The sequence below is a fragment of the Crinia signifera genome, chromosome 6 (assembly GCF_055691185.1).
Source record: "Crinia signifera chromosome 6, ASM5569118v1, whole genome shotgun sequence".
NCBI classification, from domain to species: Eukaryota; Metazoa; Chordata; class Amphibia; order Anura; family Myobatrachidae; genus Crinia; species Crinia signifera.
The window spans coordinates 26,436,224-26,456,744 of NC_139222.1; the positions used below are offsets into that span (position 1 = coordinate 26,436,224).

Sequence of the window (20,521 nt, forward strand, 5' to 3'; positions counted from 1 at the left end):
AGCCTATCACACAGGTAGCCGGGTGCTGGACTTGGGGAGCATTTAAATCAATTTGGTTGCCCGCCACCCAACTCCGATTCCTGCGCTGCCCAATACCCGACTCCTGCCCGGGTCACGGTGTGGGGGTGGGGGGCAGGGGGAGCTTGCAGGAGAGGTCATGACACTGTTGCAGCACGCACATGTGTGCATTGGGGGGGGGGGGGGGGGGGGGAGAGCCGGCAGGTGGTTTTGGCTGGAGTAGGTACTGTAATTTAGAGAGGTATGGTGGACCCACTCCGGGAGCCACCTGGGACACAGTCAGGGAGGCCACACTGGGAGGCACTGTCAGGGAGGCACAGTCAGAGAGGCCACGGTGGGAGGCACAGTCAGAGAGGCCACAGCGGGAGGCACAGTCAGAGAGGCCACGGTGGGAGGCAGTCAGGGAGGCCGTGGTGGGAGGCACAGTCAGGGAGGCCACGGTGGGGGGCACAGTCAGGGAGGCCGTGGTGGGAGGCACAGTCAGGGAGGCCGTGGTGGGAGGCACAGTCAGGGAGGCACAGTCAGGGAGGCTGTGGTGGGAGGCACAGTCAGGGAGGCCACTGTTATGTGTAAGCAAGCACTGCTACTAGCCTGGATATTATAGACCTTATTCTGATTGATTTGGGGACCAATGGTGCAGACGCGGTGCACGCATCCTACACAGGGGGCGGAGCAGGGGGGGCGCCGGGCAGAGCTATTAGCATATGGGAACACCCAGCGTTTCATGGGCGTTCTCTTGCTAATGAACTTGGGTGCAGGGGGCGGGCAGCTGACGTCAGCGGGAGTTAGATGCCCGCCCTGTCCTCGCACAGGGCGCCCGCAGTTTAGAGACACCATATAGGGGTAATATGTAAATCATCCATTCGCAGGCGTGCAGGGGGTCGTGCATGCGAGGGGGGGGGGCAGCTGGCAGCTCCGCGAGCCAATCAGAATAAGGTCCTATGTGTAAGCTGCATTATGTGTATGGGGCACCACTCTGGGCATTATGTGTAAGCAGCATTCCTCTAGTCTGGGCATTATGTGTAAGCAACTGTGCTGTGGGCATTATGTGTACTTCATTGCTCCGGGCATTATGTGTATGCGACGCGTTCCCATGGTCTAGCCCCGTTTCTCCTCCCATCCGCCCCTCCCTCCCTGCAATGAACACAACTCCTTTTTTGTGGCATTAGCCCCTAGCGTGTGCTCTTTATAAGGGGTGGGAGGGAGGGCTCAAATTTACAGTTTGCAGGGAGGCGCCGAATACCCTAGCACCGGCCATGGTAAGAACCGTACTCTCTGCATGGGGTGGGGCACCAGTGACCACTACAAGGGGGCCGGGGCACACATCATGTTGAGAGAGAGGACTGACTGCCTCTCTCCCCACTCAGCACACAACAGTGTCTCATTAACCCTTGCATAACTGAATGTTTTAAATAAGAAGCTGGAGCTCAAATTAGAAGGTAACTTCACCCTCGTACCTGACACCTGGTATTATACTGCAGCCTGTGTGAGTAGAACAGCAGCTCCCCTGTAAGTGCCCTTATGGCTCACAGCCAGCAATCACTACTATGCTGTTACTAGCAGTATAATACCTGGGGTCACCTGGTGCCAGCTGCAGCACTCTCCCTCCTGCCTGCCATGCACACCAGGAAGGGACGTTTCCCTGGTAACACAGCTCCTCCCACTCTGCCCCACACAGGAAATACACATTGGCTACAGCCGCGGGGGAGTCTGGGAGCTGAGTAAAAACCATAACAAAATGGCCGCCGCTCTATGAGGACACACAATGAAACATACCTGATGGACTATTAGAAACAGTAATTGCCACTGGTAAAATGTTTACAAAGAATTACGCGATGTGCGGTCACCGGTAGCTGATAGATTCCGTACTGTAACTACGACGCCTAGTAAGGCTCCATAAAGAATAATGTCCCCTGTGTGAGGGAGCAGCGGCCATTTTTCAGAAGACCATTGCCCGCGTTAAGTGGCGGCAGCGTCTCGGCTCTTTCTTGGGCAGCGCTGCTAATCTTACCGGAGGCCTCTCACTTCCAGCAGCCACGGTGATTAAGTTACGGGGGACGGAGAGAAGACATTGCTGTATCGGGCAGCAGGTGATGGTATTGTGCTGCCCTGGTGTTATTATACAGGGGGAGCAGCCTGTGGTGTCCTGTTATACAGGGGGAGCGGCCTGCGTCGTCCTGTTATACAGGGGGTGCGTCCTGCGGTGTTTTGTTATACAGGGGGAGCGGCCTGCGTCGTCCTGTTATACAGGGGGTGCGTCCTGCGGTGTTTTGTTATACATGGGGAGCGGCCTGCGGTGTCCTATTATACAGGGGGAGCGGCCTGCGGTGTCCTGTTATACAGGGGGAGCGGCCTGCGGTGTCCTGTTATACAGGGGGAGCGGCCTGCGGTGTCCTGTTATACAGGGGGAGCGGCCTGCGGTGTCCTGTTATACAGGGGGAGCGGCCTGCGGTGTCCTGTTATACAGGGGGAGCGGCCTGCGGTGTCCTGTTATACAGGGGGAGCGGCCTGCGGTGTCCTGTTATACAGGGGGAGCGGCCTGCGGTGTCCTGTTATACAGGGGGAGCGGCCTGCGGTGTCCTGTTATACAGGGGGAGCGGCCTGCGGTGTCCTGTTATACAGGGGGAGCGGCCTGCGGTTTCTTGTTATACATGGGGAAGGGGCCTGCGGTGTCTTGTTATACAGGGGGAGCGGCCTGCAGTGTCTTGTTATACAGGGGGAGCGGCCTGTCGTCTCCTGTTATACAGGGGGAGCGGCCTGCCGTCTCCTGTTATACAGGGGGAGCGGCCTGCCGTCTCCTGTTATACAGGGGGAGCGGCCTGCCGTCTCCTGTTATACAGGGGGAGCGGTCTGCCGTCTCCTGTTATACAGGGGGAGCGGCCTGTGGCGTCTTGTTGTACAGGGGAGCAGCCTGTGGTGTCTTGTTGTACAGGAGGCGCATCCTGTCATGCAGGGGGAGTGGCCAGTGGTTAGGTCCTGTTTATACAGTTGGGGCGGCCCATGATGTCCTGTTTATACAGGGGGAGCACCCTGTTGAGGCGTCCTATTTATACATTGGGGGGGGTTGTGGGGTTGCGTCCTGAGGTTTTTGTTAGTATTCCATAGTTGAGCAGCCTCTGCGTTGTTGTTTTTTTATTTTCTTAGTCCTGGGTTACGTCTCTGATGTCTTAATATTGTTAGTATTATGATGATTATACAGAGCGAGCAGCCTTTGGTGCCCTAATATTATATTTTATTTTAAGACAATTCACTACAATAGATGTTGTAGCACTAATATATTCTATAGCGCTTATACTATACACACACTACTGTTGTGCCTCTGTGTGGATCTCTCTTACCTTTACCTAATATGTTACATGTGTACTGTGTGGTGTTTATTGTAATGTTATATTCACTCCAGGACAACGGAGCGGTGAGGAAACAGAGTGTTAACTAGACATCACGTGTGGATGAGACACGTCACTGATTCCCCGAGGATGGACAAGGACCAGAGTCACATGACTGAGAGGATACTAAATCTCACCCTGGAGATCATCTACCTGCTGACTGGGGAGGTGAGGGGATCTGGGAGCGTCACTGTGACATCACTTATATCTATAGTAATAATACAGGGACGTGACTGGGGAGGTGAGGGGATCTGGGAGTGTCACTGTGACATCACTTATATCTATAGTAATAATACAGGGACATGACTGGGGAGGTGAGGGGATCTGGGAGCGTCACTATGACATCACTTATATCTATAGTAGTAATACAGGGACGTGACTTGGGAGGTGAGGGGATCTGGGAGTCACTGTGACATCACTTATATCTATAGTAATAATACAGGGACGTGACTGGGGAGGTGAGGGGATCTGGGAGTGTCACAGTGACATCACTTATATCTATAGTAATAATACAGGGACGTGACTGAGGAGGTGAGGGGATCTGGGAGTGTCAATGTGACATCACTTATATCTATAGTAATACAGGGACGTGACTGGGGAGGTGAGGGGATCTGGGAGCGTCACAGTGACATCACTTATATCTATAGTAATAATACAGGGACGTGACTGGGAAGGTGAGGGGATCTGGGAGTGTCACTGTGACATCACTTATATCTATAGTAATAATACAGGGACGTGACTGGGGAGGTGAGGGGATCTGGGAGTGTCACTGTGACATTACATATATCTATAGTAATAATACAGGGACGTGACTGGGGAGGTGAGGGGATCTGGGAGTGTCACTGTGACATTACATATATCTATAGTAATAATACAGGGACGTGACTGGGGAGGTGAGGGGATCTGGGAGTGTCACTGTGACATTACATATATCTATAGTAATAATACAGGGACATGACTGGGGAGGTGAGGGGATTTGGGAGTGTCACTGTGACATCGCCTATATCTATAGTAATAATACAGGGACGTGACTGGGGAGGTGAGGGGATCTGGGAGTGTCACTGTGACATCGCCTATATCTATAGTAATAATACAGGGACGTGACTGGGGAGGTGAGGGGATCTGACAGTGTCACTGTGACATCACTTATATCTATAGTAATAATACAGGGACGTGACTGGGGAGGTGAGGGGATCTGGGAGCGTCACTGTGACATCGCTTATATCTAAAGTAATAATACAGGGACGTGACTGGGGAGGTGAGGGGATCTGGGAGTGTCACAGTGACGTCACTTATATGTATAGTAATAATACAGGGACGTGACTGAGGAGGTGAGGGGATCTGGGAGTGTCGCTGTGACGTCACTTATATCTATAGTAATAATACAGGGACGTGACTGGGGAGGTGAGGGGATTTGGGAGTGTCACTGTGACGTCACTTATATCTATAGTAATAATACAGGGACGTGACTAGGGAGGTGAGGGGATTTGGGAGCGTCACTGTGACATCACTTATATCTATAGTAATAATACAGTGACGTGACTGGGGAGGTGAGGGGAACTGGGAGTGTCACTGTGACGTCACTTATATCTATAGTAATAATACAGGGACGTGACTGGGGAGGTGAGGGGATCTGGGAGTGTCACTGTGACATCACTTTTATCTATAGTAATAATACAGGGACGTGACTGGGGAGGTGAGGGGATCTGGGAGTGTCACTGTGACATCACTTATATCTATAGTAATAATACAGGGACGTGACTGGGGAGGGGAGGGGAGGGGATCTGGGAGCGTCACTGTGATGTCACTTATATCTATAGTAATAATACAGGGACGTGACTGGGAAGGTGAGGGGATCTGGGAGCGTCACTGTGACATCACTTATATCGGTACTTGTGAGTTATCTGGGCGTCCGATTTTGGTACTAGATCGCATACGATATCGCATGCGATATCGCATGCGATTTGCGATTTGCATGCGATTTAGCATGCGATTTGCATAAGATTTGCTATTCATTTCATTAACCCACTATCCCCAAAGTGTGTCTATCAACGTGAACCCGAAGCGTGGCGAGCGCAGCGAGCCCGCGAGGGGCGGCGGTACGCGTCCTCCGACCTTTTCATGCCCTACTATCCACTAGGGCGTGGAGTGAGAATAGAATAGTGTGGCGAGCGCAGCGAGCCACCGAGCCCGAAGCGTGGCGAGCGCAGCGAGCCCCGCGAGGGGACGCGGACACCTTCACAGGTATCCGCGTGCCCTTGCGGGCTTCACAGGTGTCCGCGTCCCCTCGCGGGGCTCGCTGCGCTCGCCACGCTTCGGGCTCGGTGGCTCGCTGCGCTCGCCACACTATTCTATTCTCACTCCACGCCCTAGTGGATAGTAGGGCATGAAAAGGTCGGAGGACGCGTACCGCCGCCCCTCGCGGGCTCGCTGCGCTCGCCACGCTTCGGGTTCACGTTGATAGACACACTTTGGGGATAGTGGGGTAATGAAATGAATAGCAAATCTTATGCAAATCGCATGTTAAATCGCATGCAAATCGCATGCGATATCGTATGCGATATCGTATGCGATATCGCATGCAAATCGCATGCAAATCGTAAGTACCCAAATCGGACGCCCAGATAACTCACAAGTACCCTTATATCTATAGTAATAATACAGGGACGTGACTGGGGAGGGGATCTGGGAGTGTCACTGTGACATCACTTATATCTATAGTAATAATACAGGGACGTGACTGGGGAGGTGAGGGGATCTGGGAGTGTCACTGTGACGTCACTTATATCTATAGTAATAATACAGGGACGTGACTGGGGAGGTGAGGGGATTTGGGAGCGTCACTGTGACATCACTTATATCTATAGTAATAATACAGTGACGTGACTGGGGAGGTGAGGGGAACTGGGAGTGTCACTGTGACGTCACTTATATCTATAGTAATAATACAGGGACGTGACTGGGGAGGTGAGGGGATCTGGGAGTGTCACTGTGACATTACATATATCTATAGTAATAATACAGGGACGTGACTGGGGAGGTGAGGGGATCTGGGAGTGTCACTGTGACATTACATATATCTATAGTAATAATACAGGGACGTGACTGGGGAGGTGAGGGGATTTGGGAGTGTCACTGTGACATCGCCTATATCTATAGTAATAATACAGGGACGTGACTGGGGAGGTGAGGGGATCTGGGAGTGTCACTGTGACATCGCCTATATCTATAGTAATAATACAGGGACGTGACTGGGGAGGTGAGGGGATCTGACAGTGTCACTGTGACATCACTTATATCTATAGTAATAATACAGGGACGTGACTGGGGAGGTGAGGGGATCTGGGAGCGTCACTGTGACATCGCTTATATCTAAAGTAATAATACAGGGACGTGACTGGGGAGGTGAGGGGATCTGGGAGTGTCACAGTGACGTCACTTATATGTATAGTAATAATACAGGGACGTGACTGAGGAGGTGAGGGGATCTGGGAGTGTCGCTGTGACGTCACTTATATCTATAGTAATAATACAGGGACGTGACTGGGGAGGTGAGGGGATTTGGGAGTGTCACTGTGACGTCACTTATATCTATAGTAATAATACAGGGACGTGACTGGGGAGGTGAGGGGATTTGGGAGCGTCACTGTGACATCACTTATATCTATAGTAATAATACAGTGACGTGACTGGGGAGGTGAGGGGAACTGGGAGTGTCACTGTGACGTCACTTATATCTATAGTAATAATACAGGGACGTGACTGGGGAGGTGAGGGGATCTGGGAGTGTCACTGTGACATCACTTTTATCTATAGTAATAATACAGGGACGTGACTGGGGAGGTGAGGGGATCTGGGAGTGTCACTGTGACATCACTTATATCTATAGTAATAATACAGGGACGTGACTGGGGAGGGGAGGGGATCTGGGAGCGTCACTGTGATGTCACTTATATCTATAGTAATAATACAGGGACGTGACTGGGAAGGTGAGGGGATCTGGGAGCGTCACTGTGACATCACTTATATCTATAGTAATAATACAGGGACGTGACTGGGGAGGGGATCTGGGAGTGTCACTGTGACATCACTTATATCTATAGTAATAATACAGGGACGTGACTGGGGAGGTGAGGGGATCTGGGAGTGTCACTGTGACGTCACTTATATCTATAGTAATAATACAGGGACGTGACTGGGGAGGTGAGGGGATCTGGGAGTGTCACTGTGACATCACTTTTATCTATAGTAATAATACAGGGACGTGACTGGGGAGGGGAGGGGATCTGGGAGCGTCACTGTGACGTCACTTATATCTATAGTAATAATACAGGGACGTGACTGGGGAGGTGAGGGGATCTGGGAGTGTCACTGTGACATCACTTATATCTATAGTAATAATACAGTGACGTGACTGGGGAGGTGAGGGGAACTGGGAGTGTCACTGTGACGTCACTTATATCTATAGTAATAATACAGGGACGTGACTGGGGAGGTGAGGGGATCTGGGAGTGTCACTGTGACATCACTTTTATCTATAGTAATAATACAGGGAAGTGACTGGGGAGGGGAGGGGATCTGGGAGCGTCACTGTGACGTCACTTATATCTATAGTAATAATACAGGGACGTGACTGGGGAGGTGAGGGGATCTGGGAGTGTCACTGTGACATCACTTATATCTATAGTAATAATACAGGGACGTGACTGGGGAGGGGAGGGGAGGGGATCTGGGAGCGTCACTGTGATGTCACTTATATCTATAGTAATAATACAGGGACGTGACTGGGGAGGTGAGGGGATCTGGGAGCGTCACTGTGACATCACTTATATCTATAGTAATAATACAGGGACGTGATTGGGTAGGTGCGGGGATCTGGGAGCGTCACTGTGACATCACTTACATCTATAGTAATAATACAGGGACGTGACTGGGGAGGTGAGGGGATCTGGGAGTGTCACTGTGACATCACTTATATCTATAGTAATAATACAGGGACATTACTGGGGGGATCTGAGTGATATCACTGATCTATTAAAACTACAGTGACCTCATTGTAGGATCTTTGGAGTGACATCACATAGCAATAATAGAGGGCCATTACTGGGAGTGTATGCAGTGATATATTTTCTAATTCACAGGGATACATTGTAGTGAAGAAGACGTCTGATAAGCATGAGATTCCAAGTAGCCATCCCTGTGTGTCAGGAGGACTGAGCAGGACCCAGAGTTCCATCACAGTGCCTCCACCTCATTCACTGATACATGGGAGAGACAAGGAGCAGAAGATCCTGAAACTCACCAACCAGATCATTCAGCTGCTGACAAAAGAGGTGACTGCTGGGAATGGGGCATTATACAGTAACACCGTTGGATGTGACCGGAGAGGTGACTGCTGGGAATGGGACATTATACAGTAACACAGGGGGAGGTGACTGCTGGGAATGGGGCATTATACAGTAACACCGGGGGATGTGACCGGAGAGGTGACTGCTGGGAATGGGACATTATACAGTAACACCGTTGGATGTGACCGGAGAGGTGACTGCTGGGAATGGGACATTATACAGTAACACAGGGGGAGGTGACTGCTGGGAATGGGGCATTATACAGTAACACCGGGGGATGTGACAGAGTCCTTTTTACTATATGATTGGCAGCAGGTGTGTGTGTGTGTGTGTGTGTCTCATACACTGATATTCTGCTGTGTAATCTCAGTAGTGTCAGACATTACTAATGTGATAATTTTTTGCAGGTTCGATGTTTATCTGATATTAAGATTGAAGAAGTAAAGGTAGAAGAAGATGCGTATATGACTGACAATGAGGCAGAAGATAAAGAGGGAGAAGTTATGTATGTGACTGATATTAAGATAAAAGAAGAGCCTGATGTGACCGATAATGAACAAGATACATACATGAAGGGTGACCAGCAGTGTAAGGAGGAGGAAATCCCTACATACATTGGCGCAGGTGAGGAATAATCACTTATTGTATATGTTCCTTTTTCTGCTAATACAGGTTGAGTATCCTGTATCCGGACATCCCTTATCCGAATTATTCCAAAAACCGTGGTTTTTGGAATCATTCGAATTTTTATTTTATTTTTTTTAACCCCCCCCCCCCTAACCCTCTTTTCATACTTACCAAGTCCCCGGGCGTCCACAGCAGGCCTCCGGCATCTTCTCCAGGGTCTCCAGCGGTCCCAGGAATGCATTGCGTGAGTGTGCGCGTGCGCCGGTGACGTCACCGGTGCGCGCGCACACTCGCGCAATGCATTCCTGGGACCGCTGGAGACCCGGAGAAGATGCCGGAGGCCTGCTGTGGACGCCGAGGGACCACCGGACACCATCAGGGGACAGGTAAGTATGCTTTAAAAAAAAAAAGATTCCAAAAACCGCAAAATTCCCCTATCCGGAATGCTCGTGGTCCCGAGCATTTCGGATAGGGGATACTCAACCTGTACAGCTTTCTCTTATCCTTCACCCTCCTCTGTCAGACCAAACTAATGACAATGCATCTGCCTAGTGGGGGAGTCAGGAGCCATCAGTCCCTATTAGACTCCTGCTCCCCCCTCACATCATGTCACTGTGTGTTACCAGCCCAGAGATCTGACCAGTCTCCTCCCCACACTCTCTGGTGTATCTCATACATCAGGAGCCATCAGCCCCTATTATACTCCTGCTCTCCCCCTCACATCATGTCGCTGTGTGTTACCAGCCCAGAGATCTGACCAGTCTCCTCCCCACACTCTCTGGTGTATCTCATACATCAGGATCCATAGCCCCTATTATACTCCTGCTCTCCCCCTCACCTCATGTCACTGTGTGTTACCAGCCCAGAGATCTGACCAGTCTCCTCCCCGCACTCTCTGGTGTATCTCATACATCAGGAGCCATCAGCCCCTATTATACTCCTGCTCTCCCCCTCACATCATGTCACTGTGTGTTACCAGCCCAGAGATCTGACCAGTCTCCTCCCCGCACTCTCTGGTGTATCTCATACATCAGGAGCCATCAGCCCCTATTATACTCCTGCTCTCCCCCTCACATCATGTCACTGTGTGTTACCAGCCCAGAGGTCTGAACAGTCTCCTCCCCGCACTCTCTGGTGTATCTCATACATCAGGAGCCATCAGCCCCTATTATACTCCTGCTCTCCCCCTCACATCATGTCACTGTGTGTTACCAGCCCAGAGGTCTGAACAGTCTCCTCCCCACACTCTCTGGTGTATCTCATACATCAGGAGCCATCAGCCCCTATTATACTCCTGCTCTCCCCCTCACATCATGTCACTGTGTGTTACCAGCCCAGAGGTCTGAACAGTCTCCTCCCCGCACTCTCTGGTGTATCTCATACATCAGGAGCCATCAGCCCCTATTATACTCCTGCTCTCCCCCTCACATCATGTCACTGTGTGTTACCAGCCCAGAGGTCTGAACAGTCTCCTCCCCACACTCTCTGGTGTATCTCATACATCAGGAGCCATCAGCCCCTATTATACTCCTGCTCTCCCCCTCACATCATGTCACTGTGTGTTACCAGCCCAGAGATCTGACCAGTCTCCTCCCCACACTCTCTGGTGTATCTCATACATCAGGATCCTCAGCCCCTATTATACTCCTGCTCTCCCCCTCACATCATGTCACTGTGTGTTACCAGCCCAGAGATCTGACCAGTCTCCTCCCCACACTCTCTGGTGTATCTCATACATCAGGAACCATCAGCCCCTATTATACTCCTGCTCTCCCCCTCACATCATGTCACTGTGTGTTACCAGCCCAGAGGTCTGACCAGTCTCCTCCCCACACTCTCTGGTGTATCTCATACATCAGCAGCCATCAGCCCCTATTATACTCCTGCTCTCCTCCTCACATCATGTCACTGTGTGTTACCAGCCCAGAGATCTGACCAGTCTCCTCCCCACACTCTCTGGTGCATCTCATACATCAGCAGCCATCAGCCCCTATTATACTCCTGCTCCCCCCTCACATCATGTCACTGTGTGTTACCAGAGATCTGACCAGTCTCCTCCCCGCACTCTCTGGTGTATCTCATACATCAGGAGCCATCAGCCCCTATTATACTCCTGCTCTCCCCTCACATCATGTCACTGTGTGTTACCAGAGATCTGACCAGTCTCCTCCCCACACTCTCTGGTGTATCTCATACATCAGCAGCCATCAGCCCCTATTATACTCCTGCTCTCCCCTCACATCATGTGTGTTACCAGCCCTGTCTTATACGTCTAGAGAGAGGTCAAGAGTCTGAGCGGGGAAGTTCTCATGGTGGAGTGGCAGCCAAGTCCTGTAGGCCTGAGTGGGAGGAGGTAATTTGGTGGGTGGTAAGGCGCTGTCATTGGCAGAACAAGGTGGCTGGGAATTTGGAGGGAGATGTAGGTGGATGAGTGCGTTACTGGGGAGGATTAGGGTCTGGAAGGAATGGGAGCCAGTGTAGGGCCTGTAGGAGAGGGGGGGCAGAAGCAGTCAGGTTGGAGATGAGCTGTGGACAGAGATGGAAGCAGGAGCACATAGGAGCAGGTTACAGTAATCCAGTGAGTGGATAAGGGTCTTGGTTGTCTCCATGGTGAGAGAGGATCTGATCCTGGAAGCTGCCGATACTGGGACAGGGACTGAATGTGGGGACTGTAAGAAAGGGTGGAGGAAAGGATGACGCTAAGACAGCGGCCTTACAGCATCGATGGTGAGGTGCCAGTGAATAGTAACGTCATGGTAGGTGAGGGGACCCCGGGTGGTGGGGAGACAACCAGCTCTTAGGGGTATATTTACGAATATTGGGCTTCCAGGGATAAAACTCCCATTTACTGACAGTTGGATTTTTATATTGGTTCTTGTTAGTGAATGTGTTCTAGCCCAGGATGTCCAGCATCGATTAAGAGTGATATTAAATTGATCACATTGACACAAAATGGACCGATCGTAAATATGTTCCGGGTACGAGAAAAATAGAATTGTTTTCCCCTAGCACACTGACTGATATCAGTAACCAGATTTATTCTCCCCTCCTTAGGAGACCCAGAGTAGACGCTGGGTATAGGGTTGGTGGGTTGGACCTGGCACCAGACGGGATAAATGTTTGCCTGTGGGCAGCCCAGGCTCCTCCTCCCTCCATGCCCCGCCTCCTGCCCAGGCAGCCAGTTGTAGTGTGGTGCTGGCCGGAGCTGGCGCACCCCTGCGATGGGAGGATGCTTTATGCAGCCGGATGCCTATGCTGCTACTCCTACACCCCAGCGCCAGTGGCTGCAGCACCACAACTGTGTGTGTGACTTCAGACGGTCTCCACGCACATGGGGGACCGCAGCCAGATGCTGGGGAGCAGGTAAGTGGCTCCCTGTGTGCAGGGATGCAGGCGGCAGGTAGCACGGTGTTAGCAGCGGGGCTGACAGGCAGCTACCTGGATTCCCGTCACAGTGTTAACACCGCACAGTGGCCATTTCTCTGGAGCTTCCATGTTTGTAGCGGCAGTGCAGCTTCACCCCATGGCTCCTCCCTCGGGCCTTTGGTGCGTCTCCTCTGACAGGATTCCCGCCTCTGGCCTTTTTCCACCTTTCTCTCACATCCACCGGACAGATGCAGACTGAATCCAGAACTGGCCGCTCTGCGTCTTTGCTCCCGCTGAAGAGTTTTGGCTGCTGTCCCCTGGGTTGCCTCTCCTCCTCAAGCAGGTCTGGTCATTCCAGTTAGCTCCTACCAGCATAGCGATGAGGTAGTTGAGCGCTGGCAGCCATTTATTTTGCATTGTGTGCTCTGTGCAGTAGCGCACGCAGGGGGGGTTTCTGAGTACCAAGAAACCCCCCCAGGAGTCTAAGGGCCCTAGGCTGAAAGCTGTGGGTCTCCTCTTTCCATGGGTACAAGAATTTTAAAAATCGGCCCTTGGGAACCGGAGATATCTGACTTCAAAGCAGTGGTCCCCCATCCAAGCCTGTTAATTGCTCTTCCCAGTCAGATATTTCAGGTTCTGTCTAACATAGAGTTTTTCTGAGGGTATATTCCAAAAGCTGTGACTCTCCCCCTTTGATGGACACTAGAAGCTTGTCTCTACTGTTCCCAGAACCAGAGATATCAGCCTTCCAGTAGCTGGTTACTGCTCCAGCTCCACACACCTGGTATGTAGTTTTATATTCTCGTTGGCAGATTGCTCTGCCTCCTGAACTCTGATCCCCTAGTCCCCAATACCATTTGGTAGGTGGGATTCTCTAGTTTTTAATTCCTTTAAAATCTAAGAAATCTATTTCTGGGAACTGGAGATATCTGCAGTCAAGCAAGCTGTCCTCCCACCAGAAAAGTATGAATACTAAGCCCATTCCACTATACACCCCTCCTCTGCATATTAAACATCCTCTACCACCCTGGAAGTTATGTATCAGGGCCACTTCATTCAGCCCAATGCCCCCTTCTCCCACCTCATCTCCCTCTATCTGTGCAGTAAAGGGGTAATTAGTGGAAATTACTGATCCAGGCCCTACATGCTAAGCGGTTGATATAATACCCCCTACCACCCACGGGACATCAAAGCTTCCCCCACCCCTACCGCTGGAGGATCGGTAGGGGCCCCAATACATTGCTATGCCCAGGGGTCTACACTGCTGTTATGTTTATATATATGTGTGTGTGTGTGTGTGTATATTATATTATTATATATATATATATATATATACATTTGGTTTATCTGTACTACTTTAACTGACCCGGCATATACTGGGTCACCTAAGTGTCCATCTCTGTGCTTTGCTCCGCCCCTCTGGAAACCCCCTTCTGAAAATCCTGCGTTTGCCACTGCTGTGTGTGCCTGACTGGGAGCAGCAAGAAGTTTAACCTTTCTGGTGCTGGATTGGTCACTCTCCCGCTCACTTCCCACTGTTAGCTCTGTGGCCCCTGACGTCCTCGAAGAAAGAGATTTAACATGCAATACCTAAATCTCGTTGTCTGCCCTTTGCTGTATTGCAGAGCTGCTGCGGTATGTCTGTAAATGATGTACTGTACAGACCTGTGCTTGCTACCCACTGCACGACAGACCAGCGAAACATCGGCCAGTGTGTGCGCAGCACTAGACATGTTCAGTTTAAGAAAGAGCTAAAACCTCCATGAACATTTGCTTCTCAATGTCAACAATTCTGTCTGTTTTTATTCACCTGTTTCCTGTAGATGGGCGCACAAGCAGGAATACCTCGGCGAGAAATCCCATGGTGTCTCCATATTTTATAATAGAAGAAGATTCTGCAGTAAAACCCATTATCCTAAATATACACCAAGCATTCCACCGTGCAGATAATTCGTCCGGTCCCTCTAGTCACGAGGAACCTTCTCCTGACCAATCAGGTCATAATGATTTTGGTAAGAGTTCTAGACCTCAGTCAGGTTTTGTTGCACAACAAAGACCGCACTCGGTTGACAAACCATTTTCATGCTCTGACTGTGGGAAATGTTTTACAGACAAAGCACATCTTGTTATCCATACGAGAGTTCACACGGCCGAGAAACCATTTTCATGCACTCACTGTGGGAAATGTTTTATGCAGAAATCGGCTCTGATTACACATGAGAGAGTTCACACAGGCGAGAAACCATTTTCCTGTTCTCACTGTGGGAAATGTTTTAGCAATAAATCCAATCTCGTTGCGCACGAGAAAAGCCACGCAGGCGTGAAGCCGTTTTCATGCCCCGAATGTGGGAAATGTTTTCCCAAGAAATCACATCTTGTTGTACACGAGAGAAGTCACACAGGTGAGAAACCGTTTTCGTGCACGGAGTGCGGGAAATGTTTCAGCGACCGATCCAATCTCGTTACGCACGAGAGATGTCACACAGGTGAAAAACCATTTTCGTGCTCTGAGTGTGGGAAATGTTTTACACTGAAATCAACTCTTGTCACACATGAGAGAAGTCACAGAGGTGAGAGGCCGTTTCCATGCTTGGAGTGTGGGAAATTTTTTATAGATAAATCAACTGTTCGTAGACACGAGAGGACTCACATGAAAAAAATATATAATAATAATGAGCTGATCTGCAGGAAACAAGAGCATTGATACTAAATATTCTCAAAGCTGTGCATATTATTAATGTAAATACCAAGCAGGCATTAATTTAGTTACGGATAGTATATGCCAAGCTATATTAACATTACTGAGCATTGGGGGATGTTAAAAGCCCCAGGGCTAGATTTCTTTATACTTAATGTAGAACCCATATGGTTTTGAATTTTATATTTATTGCAGTTTGGAATTTTGGAGAAAACTGTAGGAGTATCACAATAGCATGTGATAATGTTATTACCCCCACAGACATACATGTAATGTGAGCACTCCTAAGTATTAATGGAACAGATCACTGAGGTGCGGAACATATTGCAGCCATTATATTATTAGATATTGGTATCACTGAAATAGCAGACCACATGTGTGTTATATAGCTTCCAAAGCAATATATAATCCCTTTACAATGAGAACATCCTCATGTAAATTACAAGTAGCATAAACACATCAAGGTTTCTTTGGTACTGAAAGTGGCGCATCGGTAATTGCTGTTGAAAAGATGTTTATCCTCATGTAGAGGTTTCTTTTGCTCAATATAATCTGATCTGTATTTATTGGGTAAAAAGGTTCACTGGGTAGAAGTAACTACTAAATGGTAAAAAAATGTATTTTTACTGTCCTCCATTTAATAGTTATTGGTATCCAAAGACTCTGTACAGAATACAGAAACATATTTTTACTTTCTTATTGTATTTTTTCTTTTTTTGTTTATCTGATTGGCCGAATGCATCCAACTCATTTATGCTAATGTCAAAGTTCTATTTCTGGTTTGATTTATTTGCATGATTAGTGACATGAGCGATCATTGTCCAAAAAGTCTCCCATGTTTTGTCTAGTCTGACTGTATATGGGAAAGCAGCTGGTGTATGTATTACTGAGTCATTATATAACCGCATTGTTGTACCTGTGCTTTATGTATAACAGCCTCTCTGTAATATATATGTAATAAATACACAGTGTGACCCTGTACTGTAATGTGTGTGGTGTATACTGATATTTGGGCCATCACTATGACTCTGCGCCTCTTGTCATACCCCCGGCACCTATGTAGGAGGTGCATATGCTGGGATTGCCGAGCCGGCCACGTTCTGTGGTGTCTGGCAGTAGTCATGGACATATTTGTCATGCCACATAGCAGGAGTGTATTGCTAAGGTGCACACATTACTCATTGACACATTTCCCAGGTCACCCAGCAGGTGCACAAGGGTACTCCTTACTTACTGACACCTTCCCCAGGTCACCCAGCAGGTGCACAAGGGTACTCCTTACTTGCTGACACATTTCTTAGGTCACCTACAGGTTCACAAGTGCACTCATTACTCACTGACACATTTCCCAGGTCACAGCAGGTGCACTCATTACTCACTGACACATTTCCCAGGTCACAGCAGGTGCACTCATTACTCACTGACATATGTCCCAGGTCACACAGCAGGTGGACAGGTGTGCTCATTAGTCACTGACACATTTCCCAGGTCACCCAGCAGGTGCACAGGTGTACTCATTACTCACTGACACATTTCCCAGGTCACCCAGTAGGTGCACAGGTGTACTCATTACACACTGACACATGTCCCAGGTCACCCAGCAGGTGCACAGGTGTACTCATTACTCACTGACACATTTCCCAGGTCACCCAGCAGGTGCACAGGTGTACTCATTACACACTGACACATGTCCCAGGTCACCCGGCAGGTGCACAGGTGTACTCATTACTAACTGACACATTTCCCAGGTCACAGCAGGTGCACTCATTACTCACTGACACATGTCCCAGGTCACCCAGCAGGTGCACAGGTGCACTCATTACTCACTGACACATTTCCCAGGTCACAGCAGGTGCACTCATTACTCACTGACACATGTCCCAGGTCACCCAGCAGGTGCACAGGTGCACTCATTACTCACTGACACATTTCCCAGGTCACAGCAGGTGCACTCATTACTCACTGACACATGTCCCAGGTCACACAGCAGGTGCACTCATTACTCACTGACACATGTCCCAGGTCACACAGCAGGTGCACAGGTGTACTCATTACTCACTGACACATTTCCCAGGTCTCCCAGCACGTGCACAGGTGTACTCATTACACACTGACACATGTCCCAGGTCACCCAGCAGGTGCACAGGTGTACTCATTACTCTGTGACACATTTCCCAGGTCACCCAGCAGGTGCACAAGGGTACTCCTTACTTACTGACACATTTCTTAGGTCACCTACAGGTTCACAAGTGCACTCATTACTCACTGACACATTTCCCAGGTCACAGCAGGTGCACTCATTACTCACTGACACATGTCCCAGGTCACCCAGCAGGTGCACAGGTGCACTCATTACTCACTGACACATTTCCCAGGTCACAGCAGGTGCACTCATTACTCACTGACACATGTCCCAGGTCACACAGCAGGTGGTCAGGTGTGCTCATTACTCACTGACACATTTCCCAGGTCACCCAGCAGGTGCACAGGTGTACTCATTACTCACTGACACATTTCCCAGGTCACCCAGCAGGTGCACAGGTGTACTCATTACTCACTGACACATGTCCCAGGTCACCCAGCAGGTGTACACATTACTCACTAACACATGTCCCAGGTCACCCAGCAGGTGTACACATTACTCACTAACACATGTCCCAGGTCACACAGCAGGTGCACAGGTGTACTCATTACTCACTGACATATGTCCCAGGTCACCCAGCAGGTTCACAAGTGCACTCATTACTCACTGACACATTTCCCAGGTCATCCAGCAGGTGCACAAGTGCACTCATTACTCACTGACACAATTCCCAGGTCACACAGCAGGTGTACACATTACTCACTGACACATTTCCCAGGTCACCCATTAGGTGCACAGGTGTACTCATTACTCACTGACACATTTCCCAGGTCATCCAGCAGGTGCACAGGTGTACTCATTACTCACTGACACATGTCCCAGGTCACCCAGCAGGTGCACAGGTGTTCTCATTACTCACTGACACATTTCCCAGGTCATCCAGCAGGTGCACAGGTGTACACATTACTCACTGACACATGTCTCGGGTCACCCAGCAGGTGTACAGGTGCACTCATTACTCACGGATACATCTAGTGCATTGCAGGGCTTGGAAGTGGTGTGTGGAGGGGACCGTGCACAGGAGAAAGACGTGGGGAGTGGGGCACAGGAGCTAGACCCGGGGAGGAGAGAACAGCAGTGGAAGTGTATCGGATGCAGAATCAATACGGGGTACACAGGTGTGAGAGGAGAGTGTAGGAGCAAGATGTGGGGAGTGTGTAACCAGGGATGGGAGGGGAGAGTACATAGGAACAATACATCAGGGAAGGTGATCAGCGGGCACAGGGAACACCTGCTCCATCAGTATAACTGCACCAGAGCCTGCCCCAACAGCGCTGCAAACCATCGCAGCTGTTTACTTTACAAAGCTGTTCTTGCTGGAGGGGCAGGTTTGCTGGGTGGAGCAGTAATCCGAATGGACAAGTGTTGCTGTAGCCTTATTTATCCGGCGTAGCTCAATAGCAGACAAACAACAAAACCGACATTACTACGGAAGGACTGCATCACAGCCACAAACCTCCGGATCACCTCTGCCAATGCGGACACCAGTGCCAGGCCCACCTCCTCTATGACTGGTAATATCAGGACTGCCCTCGGGCTTACCCCTCCTGGTGATCAGCAACATGGCCAGCCTTGGTGGAAACGGACTCCCTTCAAAGGTGTTTTATGTGCTGTGTGATGACCGCTATCATTCACATGGCACAGACCAGCAATGTATATATTATTGGCACCAGGTGGGAAACCCGGCTGTCTCAGAGCAGGTCCATCCATCTGCACCAGCTTGCAACTCGCAAGCCAATCAGGGCTCACGGCCTGGCAGCTAATCAGGAGCCACTGCTGCCTGATTTCACAACAAAAATGTATACCGGACAATGACCGCGCTAATGGATACTACAGCCTACGACTTCCAATTGCCTGATTGGCTGCCGGACCTTAGCTCGCGAGCCGACACGTCATTTAAAATAGCCAGGCTGTGGACAGATGGGCCTGCTCTGAGACAGCTAGGTTTTCCACCGCTCTTCCCAGCTGTCTCCTTTACTACACAGTGCACACAGTAACTTCCCCCCTGGCACTGTGCATGTAACCCCTTGCAAAAAGCATTTAACCCCTGGCATTGAGCAAGAAAACTCTAGCAATGAGCATGTAGGTAAGCAGCACATATGTGGCATTATATGTATGGGAATTACAGTGTGTGGTATAATGTGTAATGGGCATTACAGTGTGCATAATCCCCTGTCCCACATAGCCATGCCTTAAACTGTTCCATTTTTATTATGTGTTGGGCAGGGCCGTCTTTTTGTATGGGCTTAATGGGCACTTGCCCAGGGGCCCCAGGTGTATAATGGCCCTATGCTGATAGCTGAGGATCCCCTTTTTCCGAGGATACCAGAATTTTGAAAATCGGCCCTGGTCTGGTGTACAGTTTTATATTTTTGTCAATGGATTGCTCTGGCTCCTGATCTCTGATCCCCAAGTTCCCAGCACCTCCTGAAAGTTGGGACTCTAGGTTTTTATACTATTGAAGGCTAAGAAATCTATTTCCAGATAATGGCGATATCTGCAGTCAAACAAGCTGCCCTTCCACCGGAAAATGACGAATATTAAGCCCACTCCATTATCCAACCCTCCCCTGGGTATAAAACACCCCCTACTGTACCTCCCTGGAAGTCTTTTACGAGGGACGGTACTTGTGAATTATCAGGGCCCCCAGATTTTCTACGTACGCAAGCGTAGTGTAATTGCATCACAGTGTATCGCATGTATGGCATACAATGCGATGGGATGCGATTTTATAGTGTGGCGATTACTTCACAGGTATACCGCGTCCGCTTGCCACGCTTCGGGATTGCGTGGATAGTGGGGGGCCACCCTAAATGGCATTTTTATGTCATTTAGTGGTATAGAATGTGATGGGTGCTTGTACAATTTTTAATCGCATTGCATGCTGTATACAAATCGCGTCGCAAAGCATTGTACACTGCATGCGATGCAATGC

The 20,521-nt window shown here is 49.7% G+C and overlaps 1 protein-coding gene across 5 annotated transcripts; it reads left to right on the plus strand.

Annotated features, from left to right (window-relative positions):
- The first annotated feature begins 1,223 nt into the window (after window positions 1-1,223).
- Window positions 1,224-16,422, plus strand: LOC146010193 (uncharacterized). Of its 5 annotated transcripts, none has more exons than XM_083151201.1 (5): window positions 1,224-1,277; window positions 3,419-3,572; window positions 8,546-8,737; window positions 9,160-9,376; window positions 14,569-16,422. In XM_083151201.1, the coding sequence occupies exons 2-5, from the start codon at window positions 3,468-3,470 to the stop codon at window positions 15,447-15,449; spliced, it is 1,395 nt and encodes a 464-aa protein (XP_083007327.1). In that variant the 5' UTR covers window positions 1,224-1,277; window positions 3,419-3,467; the 3' UTR covers window positions 15,450-16,422. The 5 variants fall into 5 exon arrangements, with proteins under 5 accessions (XP_083007327.1, XP_083007326.1, XP_083007324.1 ...); XM_083151200.1 differs by lacking the exon at window positions 1,224-1,277 and adding an exon at window positions 1,742-1,827; XM_083151198.1 differs by lacking the exon at window positions 1,224-1,277 and adding an exon at window positions 1,901-2,057.
- Window positions 16,423-20,521: the final 4,099 nt, after the last annotated feature.